Raw genomic sequence first — 26,191 nt, 5'->3', positions numbered from 1 at the left:
CCCGCCTCCCCAGATAGCAGAGCCTTTTGCCCAAGTTGAGCTTGACCATGGCTTACTCCTTATCCCCAGCAAAACTGCTCTTGGTTAATGGGGGAGAAACTGAAGGGCAGGATCAGGATGTACCTCCTCAGCACAGAATGGTATTTGTTTGGTGCCAGCAAGTGTGGGGTGTGGCATTGAAATGGGAACTTGGAGCTTTTGCAAATGTGCCTTAAGAAAAGCACATTCTCTTCGGTTTGCGATCAAGTGTTTCAGCAGCGTAGATGGGTTTGTAACTCCTTAACTCTGAGGAACAGATAATTGCTATTTTTAAAAAAAGAACTTCGCTATCTACTAGACTTTGTTTCCTCCTCCCTCCCTGGCCCCACCTGCACTACACATTTAAAGCAGTATCATACCACAGTAAACATTCAGGCCTCCCCTCAAAGAATCCTGGGAAATGCAGTTTGCTAAAGAGTGTGGAGAGTTGTTAGGAGACCCCAGTTCCCTTCACAGAGTTACAACCACCACAGTTTCCTATGAAGAGGGATTAACCATGGAACCTCTGTTAAAACTGTAGTTATGTGAGGGGCATAGGGCTCTCCTAGCAACTCTCAGCATTCTTTAACAAACCACAGGATTCCCAGAATCCTTTGGGGGAAGCCATGACTGTTTAGTCTGGTGTGGTACTGCTTTAAATGCATAGTGCAGATGAGGCCTAAGAGTCTACAAGGGTCTGTGCTCCTTCCATCCCCTCAAAAGTGCTGGGTGTGGGCAGTGCCAAGGTTAGCCTTTGGGGCAGTTGGCAGGAGTGGAATGTGACTCACTGAGCCGAGCGTGCCTGCACAGAGCCAACTGACAGCCCATTTTGCCCTGCCTATCTGCCACAAAGTGTGAAGCAAAAACATGCCCTCCTTTGGCAACAGTGCAATATTGTGAGAGAGGAGGTAAACAAGAGTTCAGCCTGGGAACATGGGCAAAGTGCACGCTGGCCTCCGATTCCCCTTGGCAATTTATGGGCAGAAGAGGGGCACACCCCAACTGCCAATACGATAACACCTGCGCACAGCTGATAGCTGGCGGCACTTGACACCTGGCTCTTCCATAGTGATGGACAAACATAACCTACTGCGAAAGTGCCGCAGCAGCCGCTTAGAGGATCAAATGCAGCTCTCCAGAAACACAGAGAGGGAAAGGTGCACGGACACGATGGCGATGAGATATGCAGAGCTGCACGCAGAGCAGGGGGTGTTCTTCGTGCCAAGAGAAAAAAATGCAGAACATCGTCGCCATGCCTGGCAAGGAGTTGTCCTTCTGGCCTCCACATCCATGTGGCTGCAGTGATGCTTAGAATTACAGAGTTTGGGCTTGTGATGTAGAATCCAGTGGCTTTCTCAGAATCCTAAGAAGGTCAGCCTTAATCACACACACACACGTGTATTTAGCACTCGTAATTGCTTTCCCCTTTGCTATTTTCCCTTGTCTCCTGTCATATGTCACCATCTGACGGTTACAGTGTAAGGCTCATCTCCTCTGTGAATCTAGGAATCACTTGTCATAGCAAGCTAGAAGCATCCTCCAATTGTGGATGCTCTGGACAGTTTGGGATTCCTGTTATGCTTCTGTACTTTGGATGTATATTATATATTTTTTTCTCTCTCCCCTTGGCTTTGAGCCTGGTGCTTTCTGACCAAGAGTGAATCTGGATAGGGTTCAGACAGAGCTGGATAACTGGCTTTGGGGACCTCAGGGCAACCAGCTGAGGCCTGGGTGACGTCTCTCGGAAAGGTCAGCCGACCACATCACAGAACGCTCTGGGTCACTCGCCGGAACACACAACACAAGCCTCAAGCTTTGTAGCTGCTCCCCAGTGAGAGGCCAGCCTGGCCTTGTGGTCTCAGAAGGCAGCACCACGCCTCTCAAATAGCAGTGTCTGAGGGGAACGACATGCACAGCCCAAGGCCCACATTGTGGCTCTTTGTCCCACAATCCAAAATATCTCCGTGGGAATCTGTTCAACACAGCAGACGGGTTTTAGACAGATGCGGTCACCGGGAGGGTGATATCAATCCTGCCTTCTTGTTCTGGGCCAAATATTGCAGCATAGAGTTTGAGATAAGCACTGAAGGATGTGGACAACAGGAATGGTGTAGTGGTTAGCGTGTCGGACTAGGCTCTGGAAGGCCAGAATTCAAACCATGAAGACCTTGGGCCTTTCACTGCCTCTCAGCCTAACAGGGTTGTGAGGATGGAGAGCGGGAGAACTACATACTCCACCTTGAGCTCCTTGGATGAAAAGTGGTGTATAAACTTAATATAATTCCAGGGTTGAATGGAATGGTATGTGAAAAAAGGTATTCAGAGGGAAGAGTCTTCAGAGCTCATTTCCCCCTCATTTGAGGGGATGTGAATTTGCACAAGAATAATTGTCCTTCAGACACTTGACCGCCTCCTCACCCCCTTCTCTCTCTCCCTAACTCACACCCACTCCATCTCTATTATTTGCAATCTTTGATAGAGCTTTCTTTAAATATACAACTGAGCTCTACACATTTTATTTTGTTCGCCCTCAGTTAGGCCATGATTTCCATTTTACAGATTGGGCCACTGAGGCAGAGATAGACCACCCAGCGAGTTCAGGACCGAGCAGGGATTTGATTTCAGCTTTCCCAAAGCAAGCTCAGCACTCTTTTATTTGCTGAATCGCACCAGAATCCATGTAGCAGATAACCCCGCTGCTGAGATTGAATTCTGAAGTCCTGAAGCTTAGAAACAGACCTCCCTTCATCTTCCTCCCCTGCCAATCCCAGTTAAATCCTTTGGCTGAAAGAATGCAAGAACAAAAACCCCTTGCCTAAGTGTTTTGAAAGAAAGAAGCCACACACACCCCCGAAAAAACAAATTCCTGTGTATATGGAGCAGAGTGGGAGCTGGACTCTCCACCATGGGCTGTGCTCCATAGCCTTGCTATTGTTGCAGACCATGACATCACCGTCCTTGGAGTTTCTTGGGCTCCTCGTTTGTTGTAAAGCAATGAAAGACAGATGCCCGCAGTGCTGCGGGGGGGGGGGGGAATGGAGAGACCCAGAAATTCTTTTTCATACCTTTTGTGAGCCTGGCCTCTCTAGCAGGGAAAGAATCAATAGGGGGACTACAACTAGGCCATTACAGATGACACATCATGAAGGAATTTGGAGGATGTGGTGGCAGTTATGATTGCTGCATGATGATGATAATAATAATAATAATAATAATAATAATAATAATAATAATAATAATAATTCTTCAATATTTATACCTCGCCTATCTAGCTGGGTTTCCCCAGCCACTTTGGGCAGTTCCCAACAGAATATTAAAAAAACAATAAAAGATCAAACATTAAAAATTTCCCTCAACAGGGCTGCCTTCAGATGTCTTCTAAAAGTCAAATAGTTGTTTATTTCGTTGACATCTGATGGGAGGGCATTCCACAGGGCCAGCGCCACTACCGAGAAGGCCCTCTGCCTGGTTCCTTGTAACCTCACTTCTGGCAGTGAGGGAACCACCAGAAGGCCCTTGGCACTGGACCTCAGTGTCTGGGCTGAACGTTGGGGGTGGAGATGCTCCTTCAGGTATATTGGGCCAAGGTTGTTTAGGGCTGTAAGGTCAGCACCAACATTTTGAATTGTGCTTGGAAATGTACTGGGAGCCAATGCAGGTCTTTCAGGACTGGTGTAATATGGTCTCAGTGGCCACTCCCAGTCACCAGTCTAGCTGCCGCATTCTGGATTAGTTGCAGTTTTCGGGTCACCTCCATGTTCGGAGACATTATATGTCCAATCAAGGATGTTGGGGACAAACAACATGGCCTGCTTAGGAGTTCCCAAAGGCATCTCCCTTGGCCACTGTGGGAAGCAGAAGGCTGGACTGCCGGACAAACCTCACTCTCCTTGTCCAGTAACTCCATTTCATTGTGCATTACACATCATATCTGAGATCTCAACCAACCCCTGCTGCATGTTCTGAAATAGCTACACCAAACACAGTTGCTGAAGAGGTTTGCCAAGCTTATTGTGGGTGACCAAGCCCAAAGCTCACCACAAGCTGAATAGCTTAGTCAGTTGAGCATGAGACTCATAATCTCAGAGTTGTGGGTTTCAGCCCTATGCTGGGCAAAAGATTCCTACATTGCAGGTGGTTGGACTAGATGATCCTTGCGGTCCCTTTCAATTGTCCAGTTCTATGATTTTTGTGATTACGTACTGGGTCCCCACCATGCCCTACTCCTTAAGGGGACTTCCCTGCCTTCGCTCATGCTCTCTGGGCTCTACGTTGGCTGTTACTAGCCGTGTGTGTGTGTGTGTGTGTGTGTGTGTGTGGTGGTGGTGGTGGCAGCATGCATCCGCATGCACACGCAGGAAGGATGGAGCCATCCAAGAAAACCAAATTTGAATGGAGAACTCTTCCCCACACCAGGTTAGATTGGGCTTTGCATCCGAGAAATGTTAGGCTCTATGCCAGAGCTGTGTGGCCGTAACCCTTCTCTGTACTCAACTCCCACTGCTTCCATAAAGCCTTGGAAGAAGTAAACTTAGAACTCCTCCACCTCCTTGCTCTGCTCCTGTAGGGACAGCTTGTGCCTACAGACATAGCATAGGGTTGCCAACTCCGATACAGAGCAGGGCAGCTGTGCCTTTAATCACAAAAGAGAGAATCTTTTACAGGCTCAGCTTGTCCTACCCAGCATAGAAGTGATACCTACCATTTGCCCCCATCCCATCCATTCTGTTAATAAAGCGTATCTGTTGGTAAACCCCACCCTTCAAGCTGGCTTGCGTGAGTTGAAATGTCTAAGTGCTCTCCTTGGTAAGAGGAAGGAGCACTTTTTCCAGTTCTACCCATCCTTGGACAAGAGTTTTGGGTGGGAAAGAGAGAGAAACTTGGATGAGAGCCAGATCGCTGGTATATTTTGTGTGATTGATAGGAGGGAACTTGTTTTGATATTTTGCATGGTTCTGTTTGTGAATGGTTTCATTGTCTCCCAGTGTTCTTGCATTGTCTGCCAGTGTTATTTTAGTAGAGTGGATGGAGTGATTGGTCCTAATGGTTGATGATTGCACAGGATATATTGGAGTTTTTTTGGTTCAGGAGGTGTGGGATGACTGGCAGATATAGTATGATCGGTGTAGAAGTAAGGTGAGTATTTGGGCATGATGTTTATACAGTGTTAGAAGCTGAGATATGAAAGCTAGGAGTTGAATGGCACCTTAAACCTAGGTTATGGGCACAACAATGAAATGTCTAGGCATGTTTTTTTAATAACAAGAATACAAAGCTGAAAACGAATGAACTGCAGCTAAAATATTATGTTCATTTTTCACACGGTCTAGTCCTTCCCCTACCCACCCCCCTAATATTCTTAAGAGGGTCTCTTCTCCAGTCTTCAGAGAATAGCTGGAAGTGGGGAGGCAGAAAAAGGTCCTCCTTTCCTTCCACTCTGCACTTGTAATCCGAAATCTTAGGTGCAGTACTGCGCCCAGAGCTCAGAAACTGCTGGCGCTAATGAAATTCCTTGTCGCAAAATGTTCCTAGAACAATGGGAGTTTCAAATACTGGGTGCATACTGTATATGTGTTCAGGTTGTGCTTGGCAGCAGGGTAGTAGTTAGAGAAGGGATTCCTGGTTCTTAAAATGTTTTCAAGATGTGATGCTATGTTTTTGTTCTGGGAGGATTTTACTGTTTTATATTGCATTGTTTAATAGCTTTATGTTATCTAGTACTGTACAGTCGCTTTTCAGTTTCACTGCTTGCTGTATAAGTATTTGTTGCTTAGAGACTGTTTTAGTCTTATGTCATCAGTCACCCTGAGATTTACAGATGTAGGGCAGTATACAAATTTAATAAATAATAATAATAATAAAAATAAAACAAAGCAGTTTGTAAATATATGAAATGAATTAGATTAACCTTAAATATCCAATACAGGTCTCACAATGTTTACACTGCAGCATTATTGGGCATTTAGTACACAGCTTGGTGTGAAAAAGACCATGTAATGCCTTAGTTTGTAATCAGATGTGTTCTGCTATTGCATACATGGTAAAAATGGGGGGGGGCGGTGTTTTAAAAAAAAGACACCACAAATGCTTGGCGTTTCTGCCACTAGAGGGAGCTCTTGCAATCTTGTTGTGTAAAGACTGCCTGATCATATTTCCTTGAACCATGATGCCTTGCCCCTGAAATATGTGGTCGTTCTTTATTATTTGGGGACAGAAGCCCACCTTGTAGATTCAGTAAAGTCACATTAGTAACATATTTGCAGTGCCAAGCCTATGCGTCCCTAACCAGAAGCAAGCCCCACTGAGCTCAGTGGGAATTTCTCCAAGGTTAAACACGCACAGGATTGCAGCCTTAAACTTCATTTTGAGCTGGGCTAACAGAGAGGCATTAGAGGGAGTGGCAGCAGGGAGTGTTATTTTTAAATCAGCAAGCCCCCTCACAGTTGTAGTTGTCCATCTGTCCTGGATCCTATTGTACGAAGCTGGGTTCTGTTTGTTTGTTTTTGGTTTCCAAAGCTTCCAGGCACATACTGTGTCTGAGAGTTTTGACAGACTGCTGTGTGTTCTCTCCACCCGCATTTCCTGGCTGCTCAGCCCCATCGTTCCCCTGCTTTGTTCCATGAGTTCCACCCAGTCCCTGCTCATCTGGTGGAAATGGATGTGAAGTCTTTAGTCAAAGGATATGGCTGTGCTGAGTGAAAAGACACGATCTCAGTGTCTGACATGCTCCCATTCCTATGGCAAAATATGAGTCTAGGGTGGTCATATGAGAAGGAGAGGAAATTTCATCAGGTGTAACTTATGGAAGATAAGCATGATAAAATTCCTGTTCTACACAGCTATTAAAGGTTCAGGGGGCCCTCTTCCCTTCTGCCTTTTGTCACCCTTTTGTGAAATATGTGGAGAAACACATCAGGAGCGAATGCAGTCATTGATTTCCCTGTTAACTGATCTCTCAGGACTAGTGCAAGAATAGAAATCAAATTATAAAGCTATTTAAATACTGAAGAAATGTATTTTATAATTTTTTTTATAATACATCAACATCAGGTGCTACTAGTAATTAGATTGCAAATACTCTACCCAATAACTATTATTTCTGTAAGTATATAAACCATTGTTTATAAAACTGTATGGTTTGCATTCTTTTAAAAATCCTTCCCTCCTCTCTACCCCCATTCAAAAATTTCCCCCACTTGTCTCTCATTATATAAGGTCCTTGGAGTCATGGCAGCTGAGTTCTGTCCTCAGATCCCTGCGCTAGACTTTTTTCTCTGTGATTTGGAACAAACCATTTCATCTTCCCCCCTCCCTCCCACTGTCCCAATTTACCCATAAGTAAAACGAGGGCAAGTTCTGTGCCTTCCCTTCCCGAGAGGGATTTAAATTTTCACTCATTAATTCATGTTTTATCAAGGATTTTTGAAAGCCTTGATGGAAGCTCCCAGAAAAACTCTAGGCCCGTATGCAAACAGCCCTTTTCTCACACTGTTAACTCCTTCTGAAAGCATATAAATGACCGAGTACCACAACAGCCTTCAAGAATGCTAACGGCATCTATAGTTATGTGTTCTTGGGATGGCGTAACAGGCTGGACCCCTGTGCTGGACCTTGTTTCCACGCAGCTAATAACCAATAGGAAAGATCCGAAAAGTCCTAGGATGCTCCCAGATGTGTATAGTTGCCATCTTTATTTGCTTGGTTTTTCCCAACAGAGGCTCTCTGCCTTTAATATCTAAATGACACCCAGAAATTATACAAGCAGAGCGTCCCCCCCACAGCTCCATGCTAGTGAAAGCTGCGCCTGTTGAATAACAGCATGTCATGCTGCTGTTAGCGATGAAGAAAGCTGTCTGTAGCCTTTCAGCCTTTTGCCACTCCCTTGGTTGTGGGTCCTCACAGCCTTAGGCGATCTACTTTCCTTTCCCCCCAACTTAACCAGCCAGTGCATCAATGCGAGGTCTGGCTGGGGCAACCCTGCCACTTCTATCTACCACAGGGATGGGCGACCTGTGGCCTTCCAGATGTTAGATTACAACATCTCCCATCATTCGTGACCCTTGCCCATGCTGATTGGGGCTGTTGGGAAATGGAGTCCAATGTCGCTGCTCTGTTGTCACCCTCCTCTGAAAAAGCACATGAAAAGGGATCTCAAGCAACCCGAGTCACTCTGCTGGAAGCCTCTCTTTTTTTTTTGCCCCAGCTAGGCTCTTATGTCTTTGACAACTGGGTGCTAAGCAGAAATTCAGATGATGACGCTTTCCTCCTGCGTTCGGCTTATCCTTAGAGCGAATCCTGCAGAGCCGCAAGCCTGCTTATTAGAATCCAGGTTGCTTACATGAAAGATGAGCCTTCTCCACATAAAACCTCAGCATTTACCACTTGGGTTGCATTGCAAAGTATAAGCTGCATCTCTCTTTTTAATGCCTTGGACGTGCATGAATAGGAAAGGGGGGGGGAATGCCCATTTATCTCAAAAGGAACCCCAGGGAGCAGATCCGCTGTGGAAGGACAGGGCACTTTTACCCAGTCACATCTCAGGCATATGAATGATTGCAGAGCACTTTGAAGATGGAAAAAGTCCTTAAAAGGCCTAATTATTCCGATTCTGTTTAGACCTCCCCGGTTTCTGTTCCGCAAGGCTGACAATGTCAGCTGAGTTTGTCACGCACGTTTGTGCAATCAGCTCCTTAATCGGTTTTGCATTAATACACCTATTTACAAAACATTTTGATTAGCTGAAGGAAGGCCACAATGATGCTGGTTTTTCTTTTCAGCCTATATTTGCATATGTCAATGAGCCCACCTCTTGTTCAGACTCCCTCATCTCTCCTGTGGGGGGTCCTGAAGCTCCCCCTCTATGCAGTGCATCTTTTTCTCCCAGCCAGCGTCTTCCAGGCAACCGGAGCAGAGCTCCTGACAAGAAGCTGAACTCCAAAGGGCTGGAAGAAATCTGGATGCAGATCACACCAAATCCACAATAGCGAGCCTGGGAAGCTCTTAGCAGAAACTTGCATAAGCACCGATGAGGAGCTGGGCGGTGAGGCATTTGCTGCAGATGGTACAATTGTGGGAGCCTCCGGCCTTCCTTTATCATAGCCTGATACCCTTCACCTCCGCTTGAACTAACTCAGTGGCTTGGGCTGAGATGCTAGTAGCGCCTCACTGCTTTCTGTATTCTTAATTTGGTGTTCTGGTGCACTGCCAACCAGACGTGCAAGAAACAATCCAGGAAACGGTGTACACTATTTCTCCTGGGACATCCTATCACTGATTGTGAAGCCAGTTGTGGACACAGACATCTTGCAGCCACCTTCCTGTTGTGTTGAAAATGAGAATTATGCAGATGTGCCCCTATTCATTTTGCTCACTTTGGTTGCTGGGGATATAAGAACAGCCTATCTGGATGGCTCAGACCAGAGGTCAGGCTAGTCCACCATTCTGTCTCTAAACAACAAATTTGCCAGTCAGTTTTGGCTATGACAAGAAGTCAGAGAAATGCATATAGTAGTTCTAGGTCCTACCATTACCACAGAAACAGTTTGCTTTCCCAGTTCTCAAGAGCTTCCTTGTACTTCAGTACCACAGAGGAGTTGCAGCTACATCATAACAAACCTTCAGGGTGAGGCTGGGGATATAGGTGGCTGCATCCAAACCTAGGCTGTGAGCCTTAAAGTTTAAAGGTACATTCTGTAGCTCAGAAAGCCAGCAGCTGAAAGCTGAAATAACAGGAAACTTGGCTCTGTAAGAGCAGCAGGTAAAATATACTTGCTCAGATGAACAAGCAAGATCAGAAGACTAGTCTCCTAATATTCAAGGCTTGGTCAGTCAGAAGCTTCATGAATTGCCTGCCAGTCATAGAGACAATATTGCCTTCTGTGTCCTGTGCCTGAGGAAGTTTACACTAGTTTACAGGACTATGAGTTTACCACCTCGTACAGTGGTACCTCTGGTTACGAACTTAATTCATCCTGAAGGTCCGTTCTTAACCTGAAACCATTCTTAACTTGAGGTACCACTTTAGCTAATGGGGCCTCCTGCCGCCGTGTGGTGGCAGCGGCGGTGCAATTTCTGTTCTCATCCTGGGGCAAAGTTTTTAATCTGAGGTACTGCTTCCGGGTTAGCGGAGTCTGTAACCCGAAGTGTTTGTAACCCGAGGTGTTTGTAACCTGAGGTACCACTGCATTATGATGTAACTAGTTGAAACCCCAGAGCCCCTTCACACCTATGAGGAGTTTCTGCTATCACCCAGGCACCCTCTAGCCCCTTCTCTTTCTTCCCCTCACAGCCTTGTTTGCTGTACCTGTCCAAGCAGGTTTCCATTTGCTTCTAGTGAGTCCTTTCTGGAACAGGACAGAGCAGTGGGTAATACGAGACTATAAAACTGAACTGAAAAGTACCACAGGAACTTGGGATGGTCGCTGAGGAAATGCTGGAGAAGAGTCCTCTTGCCAATCATAATTCTCTGTCTTCATGAAAAGTGATTCCAATGTACATCCAGACATCTAGACTTGCATTGATCCCATGCACAGTTACTCAGGATTGTTTAGGATTGTTGCTGTGTGAAGTTAATGCCTTAAACCTTTTTGTAATATGGAACAGGGTCAATGTGTCCACTTAGTTGGGGAAGTAAGGAAAAGAGTCATGAAAGCCAAAGGCTATATTCGCAGCTAGAAACCCAAAGGTGTAGCCGAAACTGACAAATTCTTGGTGGCCTAGGATGCAGGTCCTGGGGATCAGAGAGTGCCTATTATGCCAGATACTGTGCAATGTATCTTCACAGTACAGTGGTACCTCGGGTTACATACGCTTCAGGTTACATACGCTTCAGGTTACAGACTCCACTAACCCAGAAATAGTACCCCGGGTTAAGAACTTTGTTTCAGGATGAGAACAGAAATTGTGCTCCGGCGGTGCGGCGGCAGCAAGAGGCCCCATTAGCTAAAGTGGTGCTTCAGGTTAAGAACAGTTTCAGGTTAAGAACGGACCTCCGGAACGAATTAAGTACTTAACCCGAGGTACCACTGTACATTGCAGAATAGATCTTCATTCTCAGCAGACCCTTCAGAGCATCCTCTGTAAAAGTGACTAGTTAAAGCTAGAACCGAGTTGAAACAACTAACTTGTTTTTTTAGAACAACACACAATTGTGTTATTATGTAGCATCAGAACATTCAGGGTATTTTGCTATCGCCTTGACCCACATGTCTAACATCAGAGTGTTGCTCATTAATTACCTTATAAATTGCATAATATCACATGATATTAATTACAAACATCATTGCTAGCCAGTGGCTGTTGGATCAGCAGGAACAGCAGCAGTGAGGGCATCTTCTTTCCTCCGTCTTCATTCAGGACCTTTCCACCATTATTTTTATTTTTCTAAGTCATCTAAAAGAGGGTGCATATTCAAGAAATGAAAAGAAGCTATGCTTTTGAATTCGTTTCTTAAGATAAAAATATACACGTATAAAAAATAAATGGCTCACCCAAAGTTAAACTAGTAATACTGCTTGTTCACAAATGTCCTTTTTGTTGTTGATTCCCTGTTACTCTGCAACCGAATTCCCAAATAAATGACCTCGTTATTATGTGGAAGAAAAGAATTAAATTGGCTTCACTCTAAGGCAGAGGGAATCTTAAACTGATTCAGCCGGGTTTAGAAATGCAGAATGTCTCTCTTCATTGTGGAGACTTCCTCAGACCCCATACTATCTAGAAATTTGGAGCTTGGGCAAGGTGAAAAGAATGTCAGACAAATACAATTGCTGCATTCACAACCTCTGGACCCGCTGTCCCCTGACTATGGCGCAAAAATGCCAGCCATCTGGTCCGTAGGCTTTTCACTGGCAGTGGGTAAGTTGCAGGGAGGCGGAAGCAGAATGCCCCAGCGCTGCACTTTTCTGGGCACCAGACTATAAATGGGAGCATTCCCAGACTGGACTTGAGGGTACTGACCCATTGCCCAACAGCAATGGGGATAGAGGCTTTTGCCTCCTGGTTCTGTGGATGTAGAATAAACAACTGAACAGATTCTGGAGATGGGGATGTTTTGGCAGCAGCTATGCTGGGGAAAGGGGAAGATAAGAATGAAGCTAATAGTAAGCTGGTGCCCATGGAGACGGGTGTATGGAAAGCAATGCTAAAGGATTTGGAAAGAAGAAGAGGCTGAAGGGATGGGTCAGGCACTGTCCTGTGCACGGCAAGGTTAGTCTGAAGGTTTTGGGAGAGGGACCAGTCCACTTCCTTCTGCAAGTAGATGGAATGGTTCAAGAGGAAACTTCTCCCGTGTGCAGACAGATTCAGACATAGGAGCCTAGGAGTTCTCATTACTCTTAGGAAGCTGAACTTATTTTTGCAGGGTGACCATGGATCTGTTCCTGGGACTATCTGAAAAAGCAAGGGAATTTGTTAATGTATGCAAAAAGAGACAGGGAGGGGGAGAAAGACTGCATTGAGAATCTCTCATTTCATATATTACAGCAAATCCAGCCTTTATGACAGAAATCAATCACTGTCCTCTTCTTGGATGCATCTTTTAATGCACTAGTTCCAAACTACTGCCAGAGACAGGATACTGGGCAAAGGGTGTGTGCCCTCAGAGTGGCTTTTCTGATAATATTTACATTTTGTGCAGACAATTTTCTGACAGAACCAGCCATTGCTTGCAGCCAGATAGCTTCTCCCCGATGTCTCTAAAGAACGGAGAGTAGCAGATTCCTATTTGCAGCCATTGCTGAATGTTTATTGAAAAATCTGTATTCAGCCCGATTCCATTATTCATCTGTGTCCTGAAATGACACATTTCCTGTTCTTTTTCTCTAGAACTCTTGGGATCAACTAAACGGCTGAATGTGAACTACCAAGATGTGGATGGGTATGTACTAATCCAATTAAATTGTGACAAAAGTGTTGGATGGGTTGGAGGGACTAGCAGTGAATGTGTTGCGGAACAAGCGATAAAGGTTTAACAGTTACTGCCCCCTTCGATTACAAGCCAGGGCACTATGGGGGTTCTGTCCTTCTGCTCTGTCATTGCCTCCCTGTGTGACCACAGACCAGTACACTTGATGCTAGGAATCCAACAGCAAAGAATGGACCAAGAAACCCATTCCTTAAAGTACTACAAGACCTATCCGCCATTGTAATGCTGGTGGTCAACAAAAGAGGTTTAAAGACTCTCTCAAGGCAAATTTTTTTTAAAAAAAATGTGGTATAAGCATCGACAATTGGGAAACACTGGCCTGTGAGTGCTCCAATTGGAGAACAGCCTTTACCAAAGGTGTTGTGGACTTTGAAGACCCATGAACTCAGGACGAAAGGGAGAAACGTGCTAAGAGGAAGGCACATTTGGCAAACCTTCACCATGATCAACTCCTGCCCAGAAACCAATGTCCCCACTGTGGAAGGATGTGTGGATCCAGAATTAGCCTCCACAGTCACTTACAGACTCACTGTGAAGACTGTGTTCATGGACGACCATCTTACTTGGCTACGAGTGATCACCAAATAAGACAGTTTGCAGACATCAGAAGATTTCAGGACTGCAGCTGTAAGGAACGGCAGGCCGAGACATTTTGCTGCCTGAGGTGGAAGAGCAAATGGTTCACACACCCCTCCCCCAAGCCAAATTTCATGGTATCCTAGGCCAGCTAAAATATTTTGGCACCCGAGGCAGAAAATCCCACAAGTACTTCCCCCCTTGTTGTATTAAAATATAATAATATATCCAATAACTAACCATGTCCTGCCCTTTTATGACACCCCAAATCAGTTGTTTTAGGTGATCACCTCACTTTGCCTAATGGTTGAGCCGGCCATGGCTGTGAAGGCACCTACTCAGGGAGGCAGTTGCTCCTTAGCTGCTAAGAAAGATATTCTCTGCTAACCCCACTCTTGAAAAAGTACAGTAGCATCCCAGAACACTGACAAGCAATCACAGTGGATTAAGGTCATAGCGTGCATTACAATTTAGCTTATGCTGCTTAACTAGTGGTATAAGTTCCTGTATTTCTGTTCCTATAGCAGTGATATTACTTTCCCTCATTTTTATCAGCACGTACAGCAAAATGTTTTCTCTCCAGTGGTTGTCTTCCCACCCCATCTGCTTCCCCCAGCCAATTACTGTAACAGGGACATTGCATCTAACTCCCACAGATTTCCAAATGGGTGTTGAAGTGAATGGGGCTTTGTCAAGACTTCGGGCCCATGGCAGAGTCCTAGCCAAGAAGGAGTACATCAGATTCTCAGCCAGGACAGTTTCATTCAGATAAACGCCTATATAAAGGGAGTATCCAAGAAATATGGTTTAGAAGCTCATCAGAATCTTATATCCAGATCTTTCCATCCACACTGCATTTTGTAGTCCTGGAACAGGCAAAATTCAGAACCATTAGGCAGAACGAAGGATATTACAATGCGGAGATAACTTCTCTCCCTTGAATGTCAACATGACACTCAAGTAAGGCTTTCCCTGCCACTGCCCCTGTTGAATTTCTGCCTGTTTTGTAGTTGCCAAAGAGAAACACAGTAGTATTATGACAGTCGCATTATGCAGCCCCCATAGGGTAGAAGGTTTCCTTTTTATTGTTTGTTTTAATGAAATGGAGAATTTTAACCAGCACTGGCAGGCTGCCTCTAAGTGCTTTGGGGACCCACACATGTTGCCCGCCCCTGCTAGGCAAATGGCAATACAGCTTCCCAAACCCTATTCATCGGCGCTCTTTGGGCCTGCCTCTTTGGTGGGCACCGTGCCCTTTCAGTCTCCTGGCTGCAAGGACCCATTCTTCCCACCGAGAGGTTACCGTGGGGATAATTGGAACATCCAGGCCTGCAGCAGAAGCCCAGCATGAGGTGACTGCTAGCTGGCTGCCTGCGGCTAAGGAAAAGACCTCTCCTGTGGGTCCTGTCATTATTCCCTGGGGGAGTTTCCCCCTGGTACTTTGCCCTGAAGTGGCTGCTATTATTCACCCCTCCAATTGAGGCAGGCTCCTCTGGGATGTGAATGGGACAACCACTTCCAATCCGCTACGGCAATCCCCTCACAGCCTAGCCGTTCCAGGGGTCGGGCTCGCGGCTTAAGCTTGCCCTCCACACTCTTCCAGCCTTATTGCTGCTTGGAAGGCTTCGGCCTTTCCCTTGCCATGGGGGCTTGGTTCCCGTGGGCTTGGAGCCTGCCCCAGCCCTTTTGAATGAATGAAACCAGCACTGAGCAAGTGGAAGAAGGGAGCTGGCTGTGTGTGTGTGTGTGTGTAGGGCAGCCTGAGGAGGGGGGGAGAGACTGGATAAACAAGCCTCTTTCACAAGCCAGAAACACAGGGTCTATTCATTCTCACAGGCCTCACACACTCAGGATAGTAGGAGAGCCATGCTGGGAGAGAGACTGCCATTAGTCTAGGCAGGCTAAGAAAGGTGGGACAGGGGAGGAGAAAGACGCTGTGTCTGGGAATAGCTTGTCATCCGTCCCCAGACCAGAGACCACAGTGTTAGGGTTTTGTGTCTCTTCCACACACACACCCCACCTCCATTCCCTGCAAGTTGTAAACTCGTCAGGCCTACCCTTGCTTATGGATCTTTCCACGCTATTCTTAAATAGCATAGTTTGGGGCACAGCTCCAAAAAGGACCTTTGTGAATTTTAAGAGCTGCGTAAAGAGGGAGAAGTTCTTGCCATTTTAGAAAAGGGACAGTGATGAGAAAAGCTGGCAGAACTTTTCCTTGCATGCCAGTTATTTAAGAAAAAAAAGAATTAGGAGAACTCCTATAAGCTGGGCATCAGCAGACATAAAACACCTTGTTGTAGTCAACTCTGTCTCTTGTCATACAAGGAATATATGTTTGATACCATTCCAGACAAAGGGAATATCGAGGCACAAATGGGAAACTTGCTCAGAGCCAATTGAATTCAACTAAGTTACTGTGTGCACGGAACAAGACCTGCTCACACAACAAATCTCTCCCACCACACTTGGTAGCTGCACCCACTAAATGTGCTCTGAAGGGTTAGAGGGTTGCAACCCAGAAGAGGTCTCATTGCATGAGTGTGCATCATTTCATGTACACATATTTATATTTATAACACTTAATTGCCAAAGTGGCTTCTAAGCAGTTTAAAAGCATGAAACCAATCACAAAATATATTAGAGATGAAAGGAAATTGTTCTGTGTTTCCCAGAACAATGGTAGGAGAACCTTCCCACCTACAAAGGTATACATAGTGAGGTCTCAGAAGAGAAGAGAAGAGAAAAGAGAAAAGTTTTGTGAGCTTCTCGTTTACTGGGAGATGTAAGAAAGGGAAATGTGTTGTCAAGCATTTTGGGGTTGTCTAGCCAGCACTTGAAAACGGCAGACAACAGCAGCTCACAAAGAACTCGGGGATGCCAGATCTCACTTATTTTAAGACAGGATTCTTATTTTAAAGAGCTGTCCCTGACTTTGTAAACTAACAGCAGATGTCTGTTATTTCAGAATATCTTTTAAAAACCCTGAAACTTCAGCTTCTTTCATTTTGGTCTAACAAACCTGGGAAGATACAAAACAGTAATGGCTGTTAAACTTACACAAACGTGAATTACAAATGCCTCCTCAAACAGAATGCTCTGTACGCTTCAAAGAAAGATTACCTGCTTTTGTACAATAGAAGTTTGTACAATAGTATGACATATCAGCTTGCATGTTTCATAGCTCTTATTTCCTCTTCCAAACTTAGCAACAGATGCCTATCCCAAATGTTCGGGAGCAGGCAAGAGCGGAAACACATTGATCTGAGAAAGGAAGCAGGGAAATCAAATTGCCAGCTTCGTACCTTTAAAGTGGAAGGCGTTTGACAAGCTGCAGCCGGACAACCCTGAATGTGCAGTGAGCTAGCCCTGTTCACGCTTGTCACTTTTCTTCTCGTGCCTAAGGATGGTCATTCTTTCGGATTGGCCATTTTTATAAAGCTCCAGGAATGTGGAGGTGGTTGAAGAGCATGTAGAGTAGAAGCAATATCGTTTGACTCACTGAGGAAAAACTCTTACCACAGCTAAAATTCTTGGACACATTAGAGAAAGAAGATGGTGAGGAGTTCCCTCCTCAGCAGATTCAGAGGATTGGGAGTGTCATGCAGGCCACTTTTCTTTTTTTTTTAATGTCCACAAGGGAAGCTGTTTTTGCCTTGCTGCAGCAAAAATAACAAAGTCCTCTATAAAAGTGACAAATTTATTATGACATAAGCTTCCATGACCTATAGCCTGCTTCATGGTGTTATCCTTAGTGTACATGTAGATGCTAACTGAGAGTAACACTTCGTGCACCTGATGATGTGGAGTCCATGAATGCTTATGCCAGAGGTGGCTAACCTGTAGCCCTGTGGACGTTACTGCCCTGCAGCTCCCATCAGCCCTGACCATTGGCCATGCTAGTTGGGGTTGATGGGAGCCTAACTGACTTCTTGTGAAGATATAATGGTTGGGGAGCTGGGAGAGCCATATAAGATAACCCACTCTTATATTAAACATCTGAAGGGCCACAGGCCTCACCCCTGGCTTATGCCATAATGAATTTGTTCGTCTTTCAGGTGCTACAAAAACCATTGAGGTTTTTATTTATTATATTTATCTCCCTCTCTTTCCCCAAGGAATATTGGGTTATTTTATATGGCTCCACCAGCAGCCCGACCATTTTATCTTCACAGAAAGTCAAAAAGGTGGTTTAGACTGAGAAAAGATAAAGGGACGCGGGTGGCACTGTGGTCTAAACCACTGAGCCTCTTGGACTTGCTGATTGGAAGTCCGGTGGTTCAAATCCCCACAACGGAGTGAGCTCCCTTTGCTCTGTCCCAGCTCCTGCCAACCTAGCAGTTCAAAAGCAAATCAGACTCTGTATAGAGATTGGACTTAACCATCCAGGGGTCCTTTACCTTTTACCTTTACCTGTGTTCCCTATTCAGAGCCAGGCTGGCCACTTTGAACAACCAAGAGTCACACAGTAATGGCACAAAAGCTGACAGCAGAGCACCTGTAACCACATGCACAGCTTATTGTCTCTAGCCACCCACCATGTGGCTAAACCTAGCAATACCAACACTCCCCACCATGTGGGAAGCTTGTATGAGGCAGTGTGGCTGTGGTGGTTAGAGTGTTGGGCTATGGGGCTGGACATACATTGGCCCACACAGGGTCTCCTTGCCCTGGTGAAATTAGGCTTTAAAGCAGCATTCAATTGTGGCCAATAGACTGTTGTGTATGTGTGTGTTTTCCACAACAGTTTCTCCAGTTAACAAATGTGTCTGCGGGCCCAAAAAGACTGGCAGTCCCTGGGCCTGGGACACTCAGCTTCAAATCCGCACTCTGCTGCAAAGCATTCTGGCTGTCCTTGGCCTCAGCCTAAGCCTTGGTCTTAACCTAAGGTAAAGGTAAAGGACCCCTGGACGGTTAAGTCCAGTCCAAGGCAACTATGGGGTTGCGGCGCTCATCTTGCTTTCAGGCCGAGAGAGCCAGCATTGGTCCACAGACAGCTTTCCAGGTCATGTGGCCAGCATGACTAAACTGCTACTGGTGCACGGAGAACCCGTGCCGAGTGCCAGGGCGCACGAAAATGCCGTTTACCTTCCTGCCGCAGCGGTACCTATTTACTTGCACTGGCATGCTTTCGAACTGCTAGGTTGGCAGAAGCTGGGACAGAGCAATGGGAGCTCACCAATGTCACACGGATTCGAACCGCTGACCTTCCAATTGGCAAGCTCAAGAGATTCAGTGGTTTAGACCACAGTGCCACCCACACCCTTATAAGGAAACTTGGACTGGGCTCTAAGCTAATAAGTCAATTGCTCCTGCTTCTGTCTAAGGATGTTGCCTCCACCCCACTTCTCAGGTTTTCAGCACTACATCATGCAGCCCTGGTTGGAAGCCTGGAACTTATCTCCCTGCTGCTGGAGGCACAGGCCACTGTGGATATTAAGGACATCAACGGTAAGTGAGTTGTTTTGCTTTCTTAGGAGGAGGAAAAAGACCGTCCCTGTTATTGTCCCCAAAAGCCAGAGTGAGGGAATCGCCTGATGCTAGCTCTCACTTCATGAAGGAAAAACTGTATTTTACAAACAGTATGCTGGGGAAGAGTCCTTTTGGGGAAATGCAAGTTATGAATAGTGTTATCAGCAGGAGGTTGCTACTCCCATCTTCTGCTCCAACTAGAATAATGCCACTCATTAAGCCCCTGCCCACCCACCCCCTACAAGAAGGTTTGTATGCTGGGTGCTCAGTGTATTTGTCTTATTTGGCCCAGAGCATCTCATTCTGTGTTTGAATAGTTGCCTTATTATTATTATTATTATTATTATTATTATTATTATTATTATTAAATCTTTCTCAAGGGGATTAAGTAGCATTCCATAAAACAGCTGAAACTGTGTTGTTGTTTTTTAAGTGTGGGGGAAACAACTGAAAATAGGTGTTAAAACAATACGTAGTAGACACCTAAGGTATAAACCTTTTTATTCAGCCAGGAAAAGTTGCCACAACAAAAATGTCTTCTGTTGTTTGCAGAACATTCAGTTGGTGGGTGCCCATCAGATTACTCATTCCCACATTATGCAGCCTGTCTCTGTCTCCCTACAGGAATGCGCCCACTGCACTACGCTGCCTGGCAAGGGAAGGTGGAGCCAGCACGCCTGCTTCTACGAGCAGCTGCTTCAGTCAATATGGCGTCGCTGGATGGGCAGATCCCATTGCACCTTTCGGCGCAATATGGCCACTATGAGGTGGTGAGTGGGGGACCATTTGGAAGGGAAGAGATGAGACTTCCTTTGTCAGTCAGATCCAGATCATGGTGCGCCAGTCCGAAAGCTGTCAGTCTCCCATACCTTGGAGCCCTCATAATGATCTAACATGCCTAACCCACAAAGCAGCTGAACGTTGCAGTGTAGTACTGTCACATTAACACAAGTGCCCAGCACGAAATGCAGTAGAGAGCTGTGGAGTTTCTTCTTGGGAGCTGTAATGGATCACATTCAATCATCTTCTGTCAGAATTTCTAGGCGGGAGTGAGGATAAAAACGGCAGAAAAAAACACCTTGGTCTGAGAAGCAGCAAGTATCTGTATGATGTTTTATCCTGGGCTGAACCCATAAGCAGAGCGGCGTACATGTTGCTGATCAAATGCACTAGGAAAAGAAAAGAGAAGCTGTACATCAAGAATATCTTAAGTTCTGATGACTACAGCAGTGCACATTTATTAAATTTCAATATGATGAGGAAGCAGGGAATAGCTGGCAGAATATGAATGATATTAAAGGCTTAAATTTTCTGAGCTTTCATCAGACATGCCACATATTTTCTACTTCTCTGCCCTCTCCTACAGGCTAGAACCTTGCTTTATTTTTATTTTTTACATGGAAGCCTAGATTCTCTGGATACCTGGCATTGTATCAGATACCAGAATCACAGTAAACGTGCAGATTTTTAAAATGTGCACCCCAAAACAATGTTCTTATTACGTGGAACAGACACTTTCCTAGGGGAGGGAGATGAAAATACCACAAGGTGACCTGTACTTTTGTATTATATTAACCTTGGGAAGAACTTGGGGGCTGTCTAGGAAAGGTTTGACTGACACGGATTAGACCTCAGGGGTTAGGCCAGCTAGCTGCAGGAGAAGCAGAGGCAGTGGTTTGCTGTGGGTTCCTGGCAGGAGCCGTCTTGTACGAGGGTTTTGGGTTTGCTCTGCGGAGATCACGAGGAAGCAAGATGTGCAAAGCGTATGACTACTGGCATTTCCAGCTTCACTTCGCTCTTTCCATTTTTTCCTGTCTGTCCTGCAGTCAGAGATGCTGCTCCAGCACCAGTCCAACCCCTGCCTCATCAACAAAGCAAAGAAAAGCCCCCTGGACCTGGCCTGTGAGTTTGGAAGGCTAAAGGTAAGCAGAAGCAGCCATAGCCACCACCTGCAAGAAAGTCAGTTGAGAGCAACAGGGTGTATGCAACACTACTGCTCCTCAGGGGAGACCCATTGAAATGAATGCACACAACGATTCATATCTGTGGAATTCCCTTCCCACAGAGGTGCGTCCAGCTTCCTCGCTGCATAGCTTTTGGTGAATGATGAAGACACACGGCTTTACCTTTGACACCTGAGATGTGTATTTTAGTAGTACAGTCATACCTCGGGTTAAAGACGCTTCGGGTTAAATCTTTTCAGGTTGCGTCCTGCGGCGACCTGGAAGTACCGGAAAGGGTTACTTCCTGGTTTCGCCGCTCGCGCATGCGCAGATGCTCAAAATGATGTCATGTGCAGAAGTGGTGAGACGCACAGATGCAGGTTGCGTTTTGCTCATGTTGTGAACGGGGCTCCGGAACGGATCCCGTTCGCAGCCAGAGGTACCACTGTAGTAGTAATTACCTGCAATGACATGATTACCACGGACAACATTATTTGGTTGTAAGCCACTTTGGGTTGCCTTCGGTTGCAAGATAAAGGGACTAACAAATATGAGGATGAGGATGATGATGATGATGATGATGGAAATGATAATGTGCACTGGCACAGCAGGAGTTTCCACAGCTGCTGGCAGTAATGTAGGAAAAGTATAACTATTTTGTTCCATCCTGTCCTGCAGAACTTTTCTAAGCCAGCTGCGAAGGAACATCCCAGCTATTAGGGCGGAACAATATCATAACTCAAGATGGCGGCAACTGACATCATTCCCTCACTGTCGGTCACATTGGCTGAGGCTGACAGGAACTGAAGCCCATCAACAGTGGGAGGGGCTCAGATTCCCCATTCCACCCCCAAATTATTTTTATTGATTTTCCACAATTTTTAACAAATTGTCACCAAATCACTACAAATTCCAGTACAAATTTAAAAGCTGACTTCCCACCCCCGATGTCCCCTCTATTTTCCTCCCTCCTTTGCTGCTCCCAATATAATACCTTTTCCGGCTGTCACTTCAAAATACATTCATCCCTTCTCTCTACACATCACCTGTACAGTTACCAGTTTCTGCTATGGCTTTTATACATTGTTATAACCTGTCCTCATAATCACCGAGTAGAGTAAATAATCTTTTATAATAGTAATTCATCAATTTTGAAACATTTCCTTCTGATACCTCTTGAGTAACACTTTGCCTGAGAAAAACAGATCCTGCTTCCTCCCAGACAACATGCATGCATTCCTCCCTAACATGGCCTTGAACATTGCTGTATGACATCTGGCCCCAGTAATAAACAACTCAGCCTCACTGGTGCTGCATCCAGAGGGTGAAAATGAAACCCCTAGAATTTATGTGTGTGTATAAATAGATAATATACATTTCCTCCCCTAACACTTCCAGTCTCCTGGCACCAACCACCCTTCACATTTCGCCAAATTTAATCCTCAATTTTACATACAACCAGCTCATTAATAAATCATTTATAAATATAATCCACACCTCTTCTTCTCTGTCTGAAAGTCTCAGAAGCTGTCAAGATGGCATACACTGTGGTCCACCCTATCCCTTTCACTGTTCTTATTTCCAGCTTCAGGCGGGGTTGGGCTGATGTAATCTCAACAAAATCCATATCTCCTCTCTCTCCTCTGTCCAATGGAGACGTTCAGATTCCCCATTCCTGCTGCTATAAAGTCTTCATACATCTCCAAAGGTCTTCCTGTGCCAAAGAATGGCTTTCTGTGGTAATCATGCTGCTGCAGGCACTTGTGAGTAGGCCCAGGGGTTGTGGAGGGATACCTCCTGTGTAAGGCCTCGCCATGGCACTGGGACATAACGCAGCACCCAGGAACCTCCATTCCCACTGCATTCATACTCAGGTTGTTCTCCACCACTCCCACCAGAAGCCAGACAGGCCCTGAGCCTTGCTAATCCCTCCAGACTGCGGAGGCAAAAGCAAGGCCAGCTGGGCCAGAAGGCCTGGGATTCCAACCTGGCAGAGCTAGCGGTGGATTCCTGTCTCCACTATTCAAGACAGGTGCAGAGAGGCTGCTCAGAATTCCTGGGGGTGGGGGACTTCCCCCTAACCTAAAGGGCAGGGCAGCAAATGTATGTGAAGACAGGAGGGGTGGGTGGGTATTAGCGCAAGGGACGTGCACCAAAGGGAGGCAATGGAATGGCATTATTCTATTCTCATCCCAAGGCAGGGGGTGGCTTCAATGTCCATTTTTATAACAAATGGGATATAAATAGGGTGATAAATCTTGAGTCACCATAACAAAGAATAGCAGGACTCTAGTACAAGTTCCACATTGTTTGTGTAGGTGTTCCCTGCGGGCAAGGCCAGCTCAAACCCAAAGCGCCCTAAGGTTGAAGCTATTTCCCACTGTAGTGGCCTTTTCCAGTTTGCAGCCCTGGGCCCTCATTTGTACCCTTTCTGCCTGCAAAAGAGATGGTTGAGGCAACTGTGATAGCAAGGCCGACTTGGTGCCAAGAGGCACAGGACTTCTGCCTCTTTGAGAGCTCTGAAGCAAGGCGAAGATACAGCAGGTGTCATCCATCCATTGCCCCCAACCCCACCCACTTTCTTGTCCGCCATGGTGGAAAAGGAGAAGTGGATCCTTCAAAGCTCTTGATGTGGATGCAGAACTTCCAGCTATGGATGAAATTTGGCCCACAGGACCTTCCCATTTGGCCCACAGCTGGATCAGCAGCTCCTTACACAGCAGGATTGAATTCCCCACACATCGGCTAACGCCCGGGTTGTGTGTGACAATTCTGCTTAGTTTGGATATACAAGATCTCTCAGGTGCATCTGAACCTGCAGATCGCAGGTTTGGTCAGCTGATCCATGGGGATTTCAGTCGTGCTTGGTCACTGTCTCCTTGTAACCTTGCAGGCCAACTTCGACAGGTGGGTGAGACCACTCACCTGTCAGTCGTCTGATATCATTTTGGGTCCCTCGCTTCCTTCTGTCACTCCATTCTTTTGTTTACTTTAGGTGGCCCAGCTGCTTTTGAACAGCCACATGTGTGTGGCTCTGCTCGAGGGACAATCCAAAGACACAAGTGACCCTAACTACACCACTCCTCTTCACTTGGCAGCCAAGAACGGGCATAAAGAGATAATCAGGTAAATCCTTTGGGCACTTCCAGTGCAGGGAGAAGCCAATGGCCTCACTCAGCCCACATGTGACAACTCAAGTTCCCCAAGGTGCCAGCATGTGCCACACCACTCTCAGATATTTCCATCTGTTAGCTCCCCAGCTTAACCTTCCTGAGATTTCAGCTTCTGATTTGAATGTCGTATCTATTTCATGCCTTACAGTGCAGTTTGGGCGTGTTGAGTTTATTCTTACTTTTATATTCTCATGCAGCACCCTATTTTGCAAATGCTTCATTTGTTCCATTCCTGCATGTACCCCTTATGTGCCGCATAGGGCATCAGAATTTGAAGTTACAGAGCCTTCCTAAATCCTGTTGCCCTCTAAATGCTGTCGAACTCCAACTCCCATCAGCCCCAGCCAGTAATGGCCAATGGTCAGGGATGCTGGGAGTTGTAGTCCAACAGCATCTGGAGGACTGCAGGTTTTCTATCCCTGAATTAAAGAAATACAGAGAATACTGTGCTTACAATGGAAATTCATTCCTAGAGGACCAAACATAGTCAGACCATCACTCCATCTAGCTCAGTACTATTCCCCCCCAATTATTTCTATACTGCTTTATCGTTTGTTTGTTTGTTTGTTTGTTTGTTTGTTTGTTTGTTTGTTTTTTAAAAAGAATCTCAAAGCTGTTTACAACCTAAGTTGTAACCTAAGCATTACAAAATACCAAAGCAAAACATTATAGATGAAGATCAAATAGTTAACAGGAGAATTAGAAGTTATTGTAAACATTACAGACAGAAACCAAACATAAAAATACAATAGACTCCACATCCTTAGCAATCCTAAGCATCCAAGCCTGACACTCATGCATTCTCTCACCAGCCATAATTACCAGCCAACCAGTTATTAAATGTTAGCTCTACAAAAGCATTTGAACTTACTGTTCACCAAATTACCACAGATCAAGTGAAATCCCTACAGCAGTAGGGTTATGTCTTAAATTAGCACGTTAGACTAAACTACAGGGTAAATACACCCACAGTGTCCTTCTGCCATTTAATCCTTCTTGCAACACAGATAGTTCCCCTGATCATCTCCTCCACCTGCCAGCCATCCTTCTCTCTCTCTCTCTGTCTCTCTCTCACACACACACCACCCTCTCCAATGGCACACAGTAAGGATCAAGACTTGGGTATTCATTCTGGAGCAGTCAGTCACATCTTTTGACTTGCTGGCACTCATTGCTTATATATTCCTTCCCCTCACAGGCAACTTCTGAAAGCTGGAATCGAGATCAACAAACAGACGAAGACGGGGACTGCCTTGCATGAAGCAGCGTTGTATGGGAAGACCGAGGTGGTGCGCCTGCTGCTGCAAGTGAGACTAAAAGTAAAGCCGTAGTCAAGGCCGGGGAATGGTTGCCTGGTGACCAAAAGGCTTTTGCCCTTGGAGAGGCCACAGGCCTTGGAGCCGAGGCAGAAATAGGGAACAAAGAAGAGGAGAGGGTGTGAGAGCCCACAGAGGAGACACTGGGTTATCTGTGGGTCAGTTGTGAGAGGAAACGCTGTGCAGAAAAGCGTGGTAGCTCTGTCACTCGAGGCAGAAAAAGAATGCGGCCTGCAGCTTGGTGTGATATATAGCACTGAGGAGAAACTCCAATCTCTGGTTCAGTTCTAGTCCGACAAGAAGTGTGGTCATACAACCCACCTGTCCTGTGCTGAAAGTACACAAGAGGGAGCTGCTAGCCTCTCTCACACACAAACACCACTTGGATGTGCACACTGACTGAGTGTTCATTAGCCATGTGAAGAAGTACTGCATGATTCCTCCCTGTATGAAGTAGCCCAACACGCATGCAACTGTCTGCACCTATAATCCATGGCTGCTAGCATTTGTGTTGAGGCTAGCCAGAGTGATTCTGGAACCAACCATCTTTGGAAGCGACTGCAAACAGTGTTACGAAACACATACGGGGTTGATCGGTTTGTTTATTGTTTCATTTGCACTTTTAGTGCACTTATTTAGCCTTCTCTGTGAAGCGGAGTAATGACTGCCTTTATGGGAAGCTGAGGCTGAGAGTGTGAGGCAAACCCAAGGCCTCCCTGTGTTTTGAATCTGAGGCCTTGCATGTTGTGTGAAGCAACCCTCTATAACTGG

General features: G+C 45.8%; 1 protein-coding gene across 6 annotated transcripts in view; it reads left to right on the top strand.

Annotated features, from left to right (window-relative positions):
- CASKIN2 (CASK interacting protein 2) overlaps window positions 1–26,191 on the top strand; it is a 99,010-nt gene that overhangs the window by 50,022 nt on the left and 22,797 nt on the right. For 3 of the 6 annotated variants that reach the window (XM_082203353.1, XM_082203351.1, XM_082203352.1), the window contains exons 3-8: window positions 12,844–12,895; window positions 18,870–18,967; window positions 19,613–19,758; window positions 20,815–20,910; window positions 23,927–24,057; window positions 25,303–25,423. In XM_082203353.1, the coding sequence (XP_082059479.1) occupies window positions 12,844–12,895; window positions 18,870–18,967; window positions 19,613–19,758; window positions 20,815–20,910; window positions 23,927–24,057; window positions 25,303–25,423 (644 nt within the window). Of the gene's footprint in view, window positions 1–12,038; window positions 12,226–12,843; window positions 12,896–18,869; window positions 18,968–19,612; window positions 19,759–20,814; window positions 20,911–23,926; window positions 24,058–25,302; window positions 25,424–26,191 lie in introns of those variants that run through there. The other 3 variants (XM_082203355.1, XM_082203354.1, XM_082203356.1) reach the window with 2 other exon arrangements.

Source organism: Podarcis vaucheri, assembly GCF_965113315.1.
Source record: "Podarcis vaucheri genome assembly, chromosome: 2".
Taxonomy (NCBI): Eukaryota; Metazoa; Chordata; class Lepidosauria; order Squamata; family Lacertidae; genus Podarcis; species Podarcis vaucheri.
Note: the sequence above shows the minus strand (reverse complement) of the source record. Positions and strands in the feature narration are given on the sequence as shown.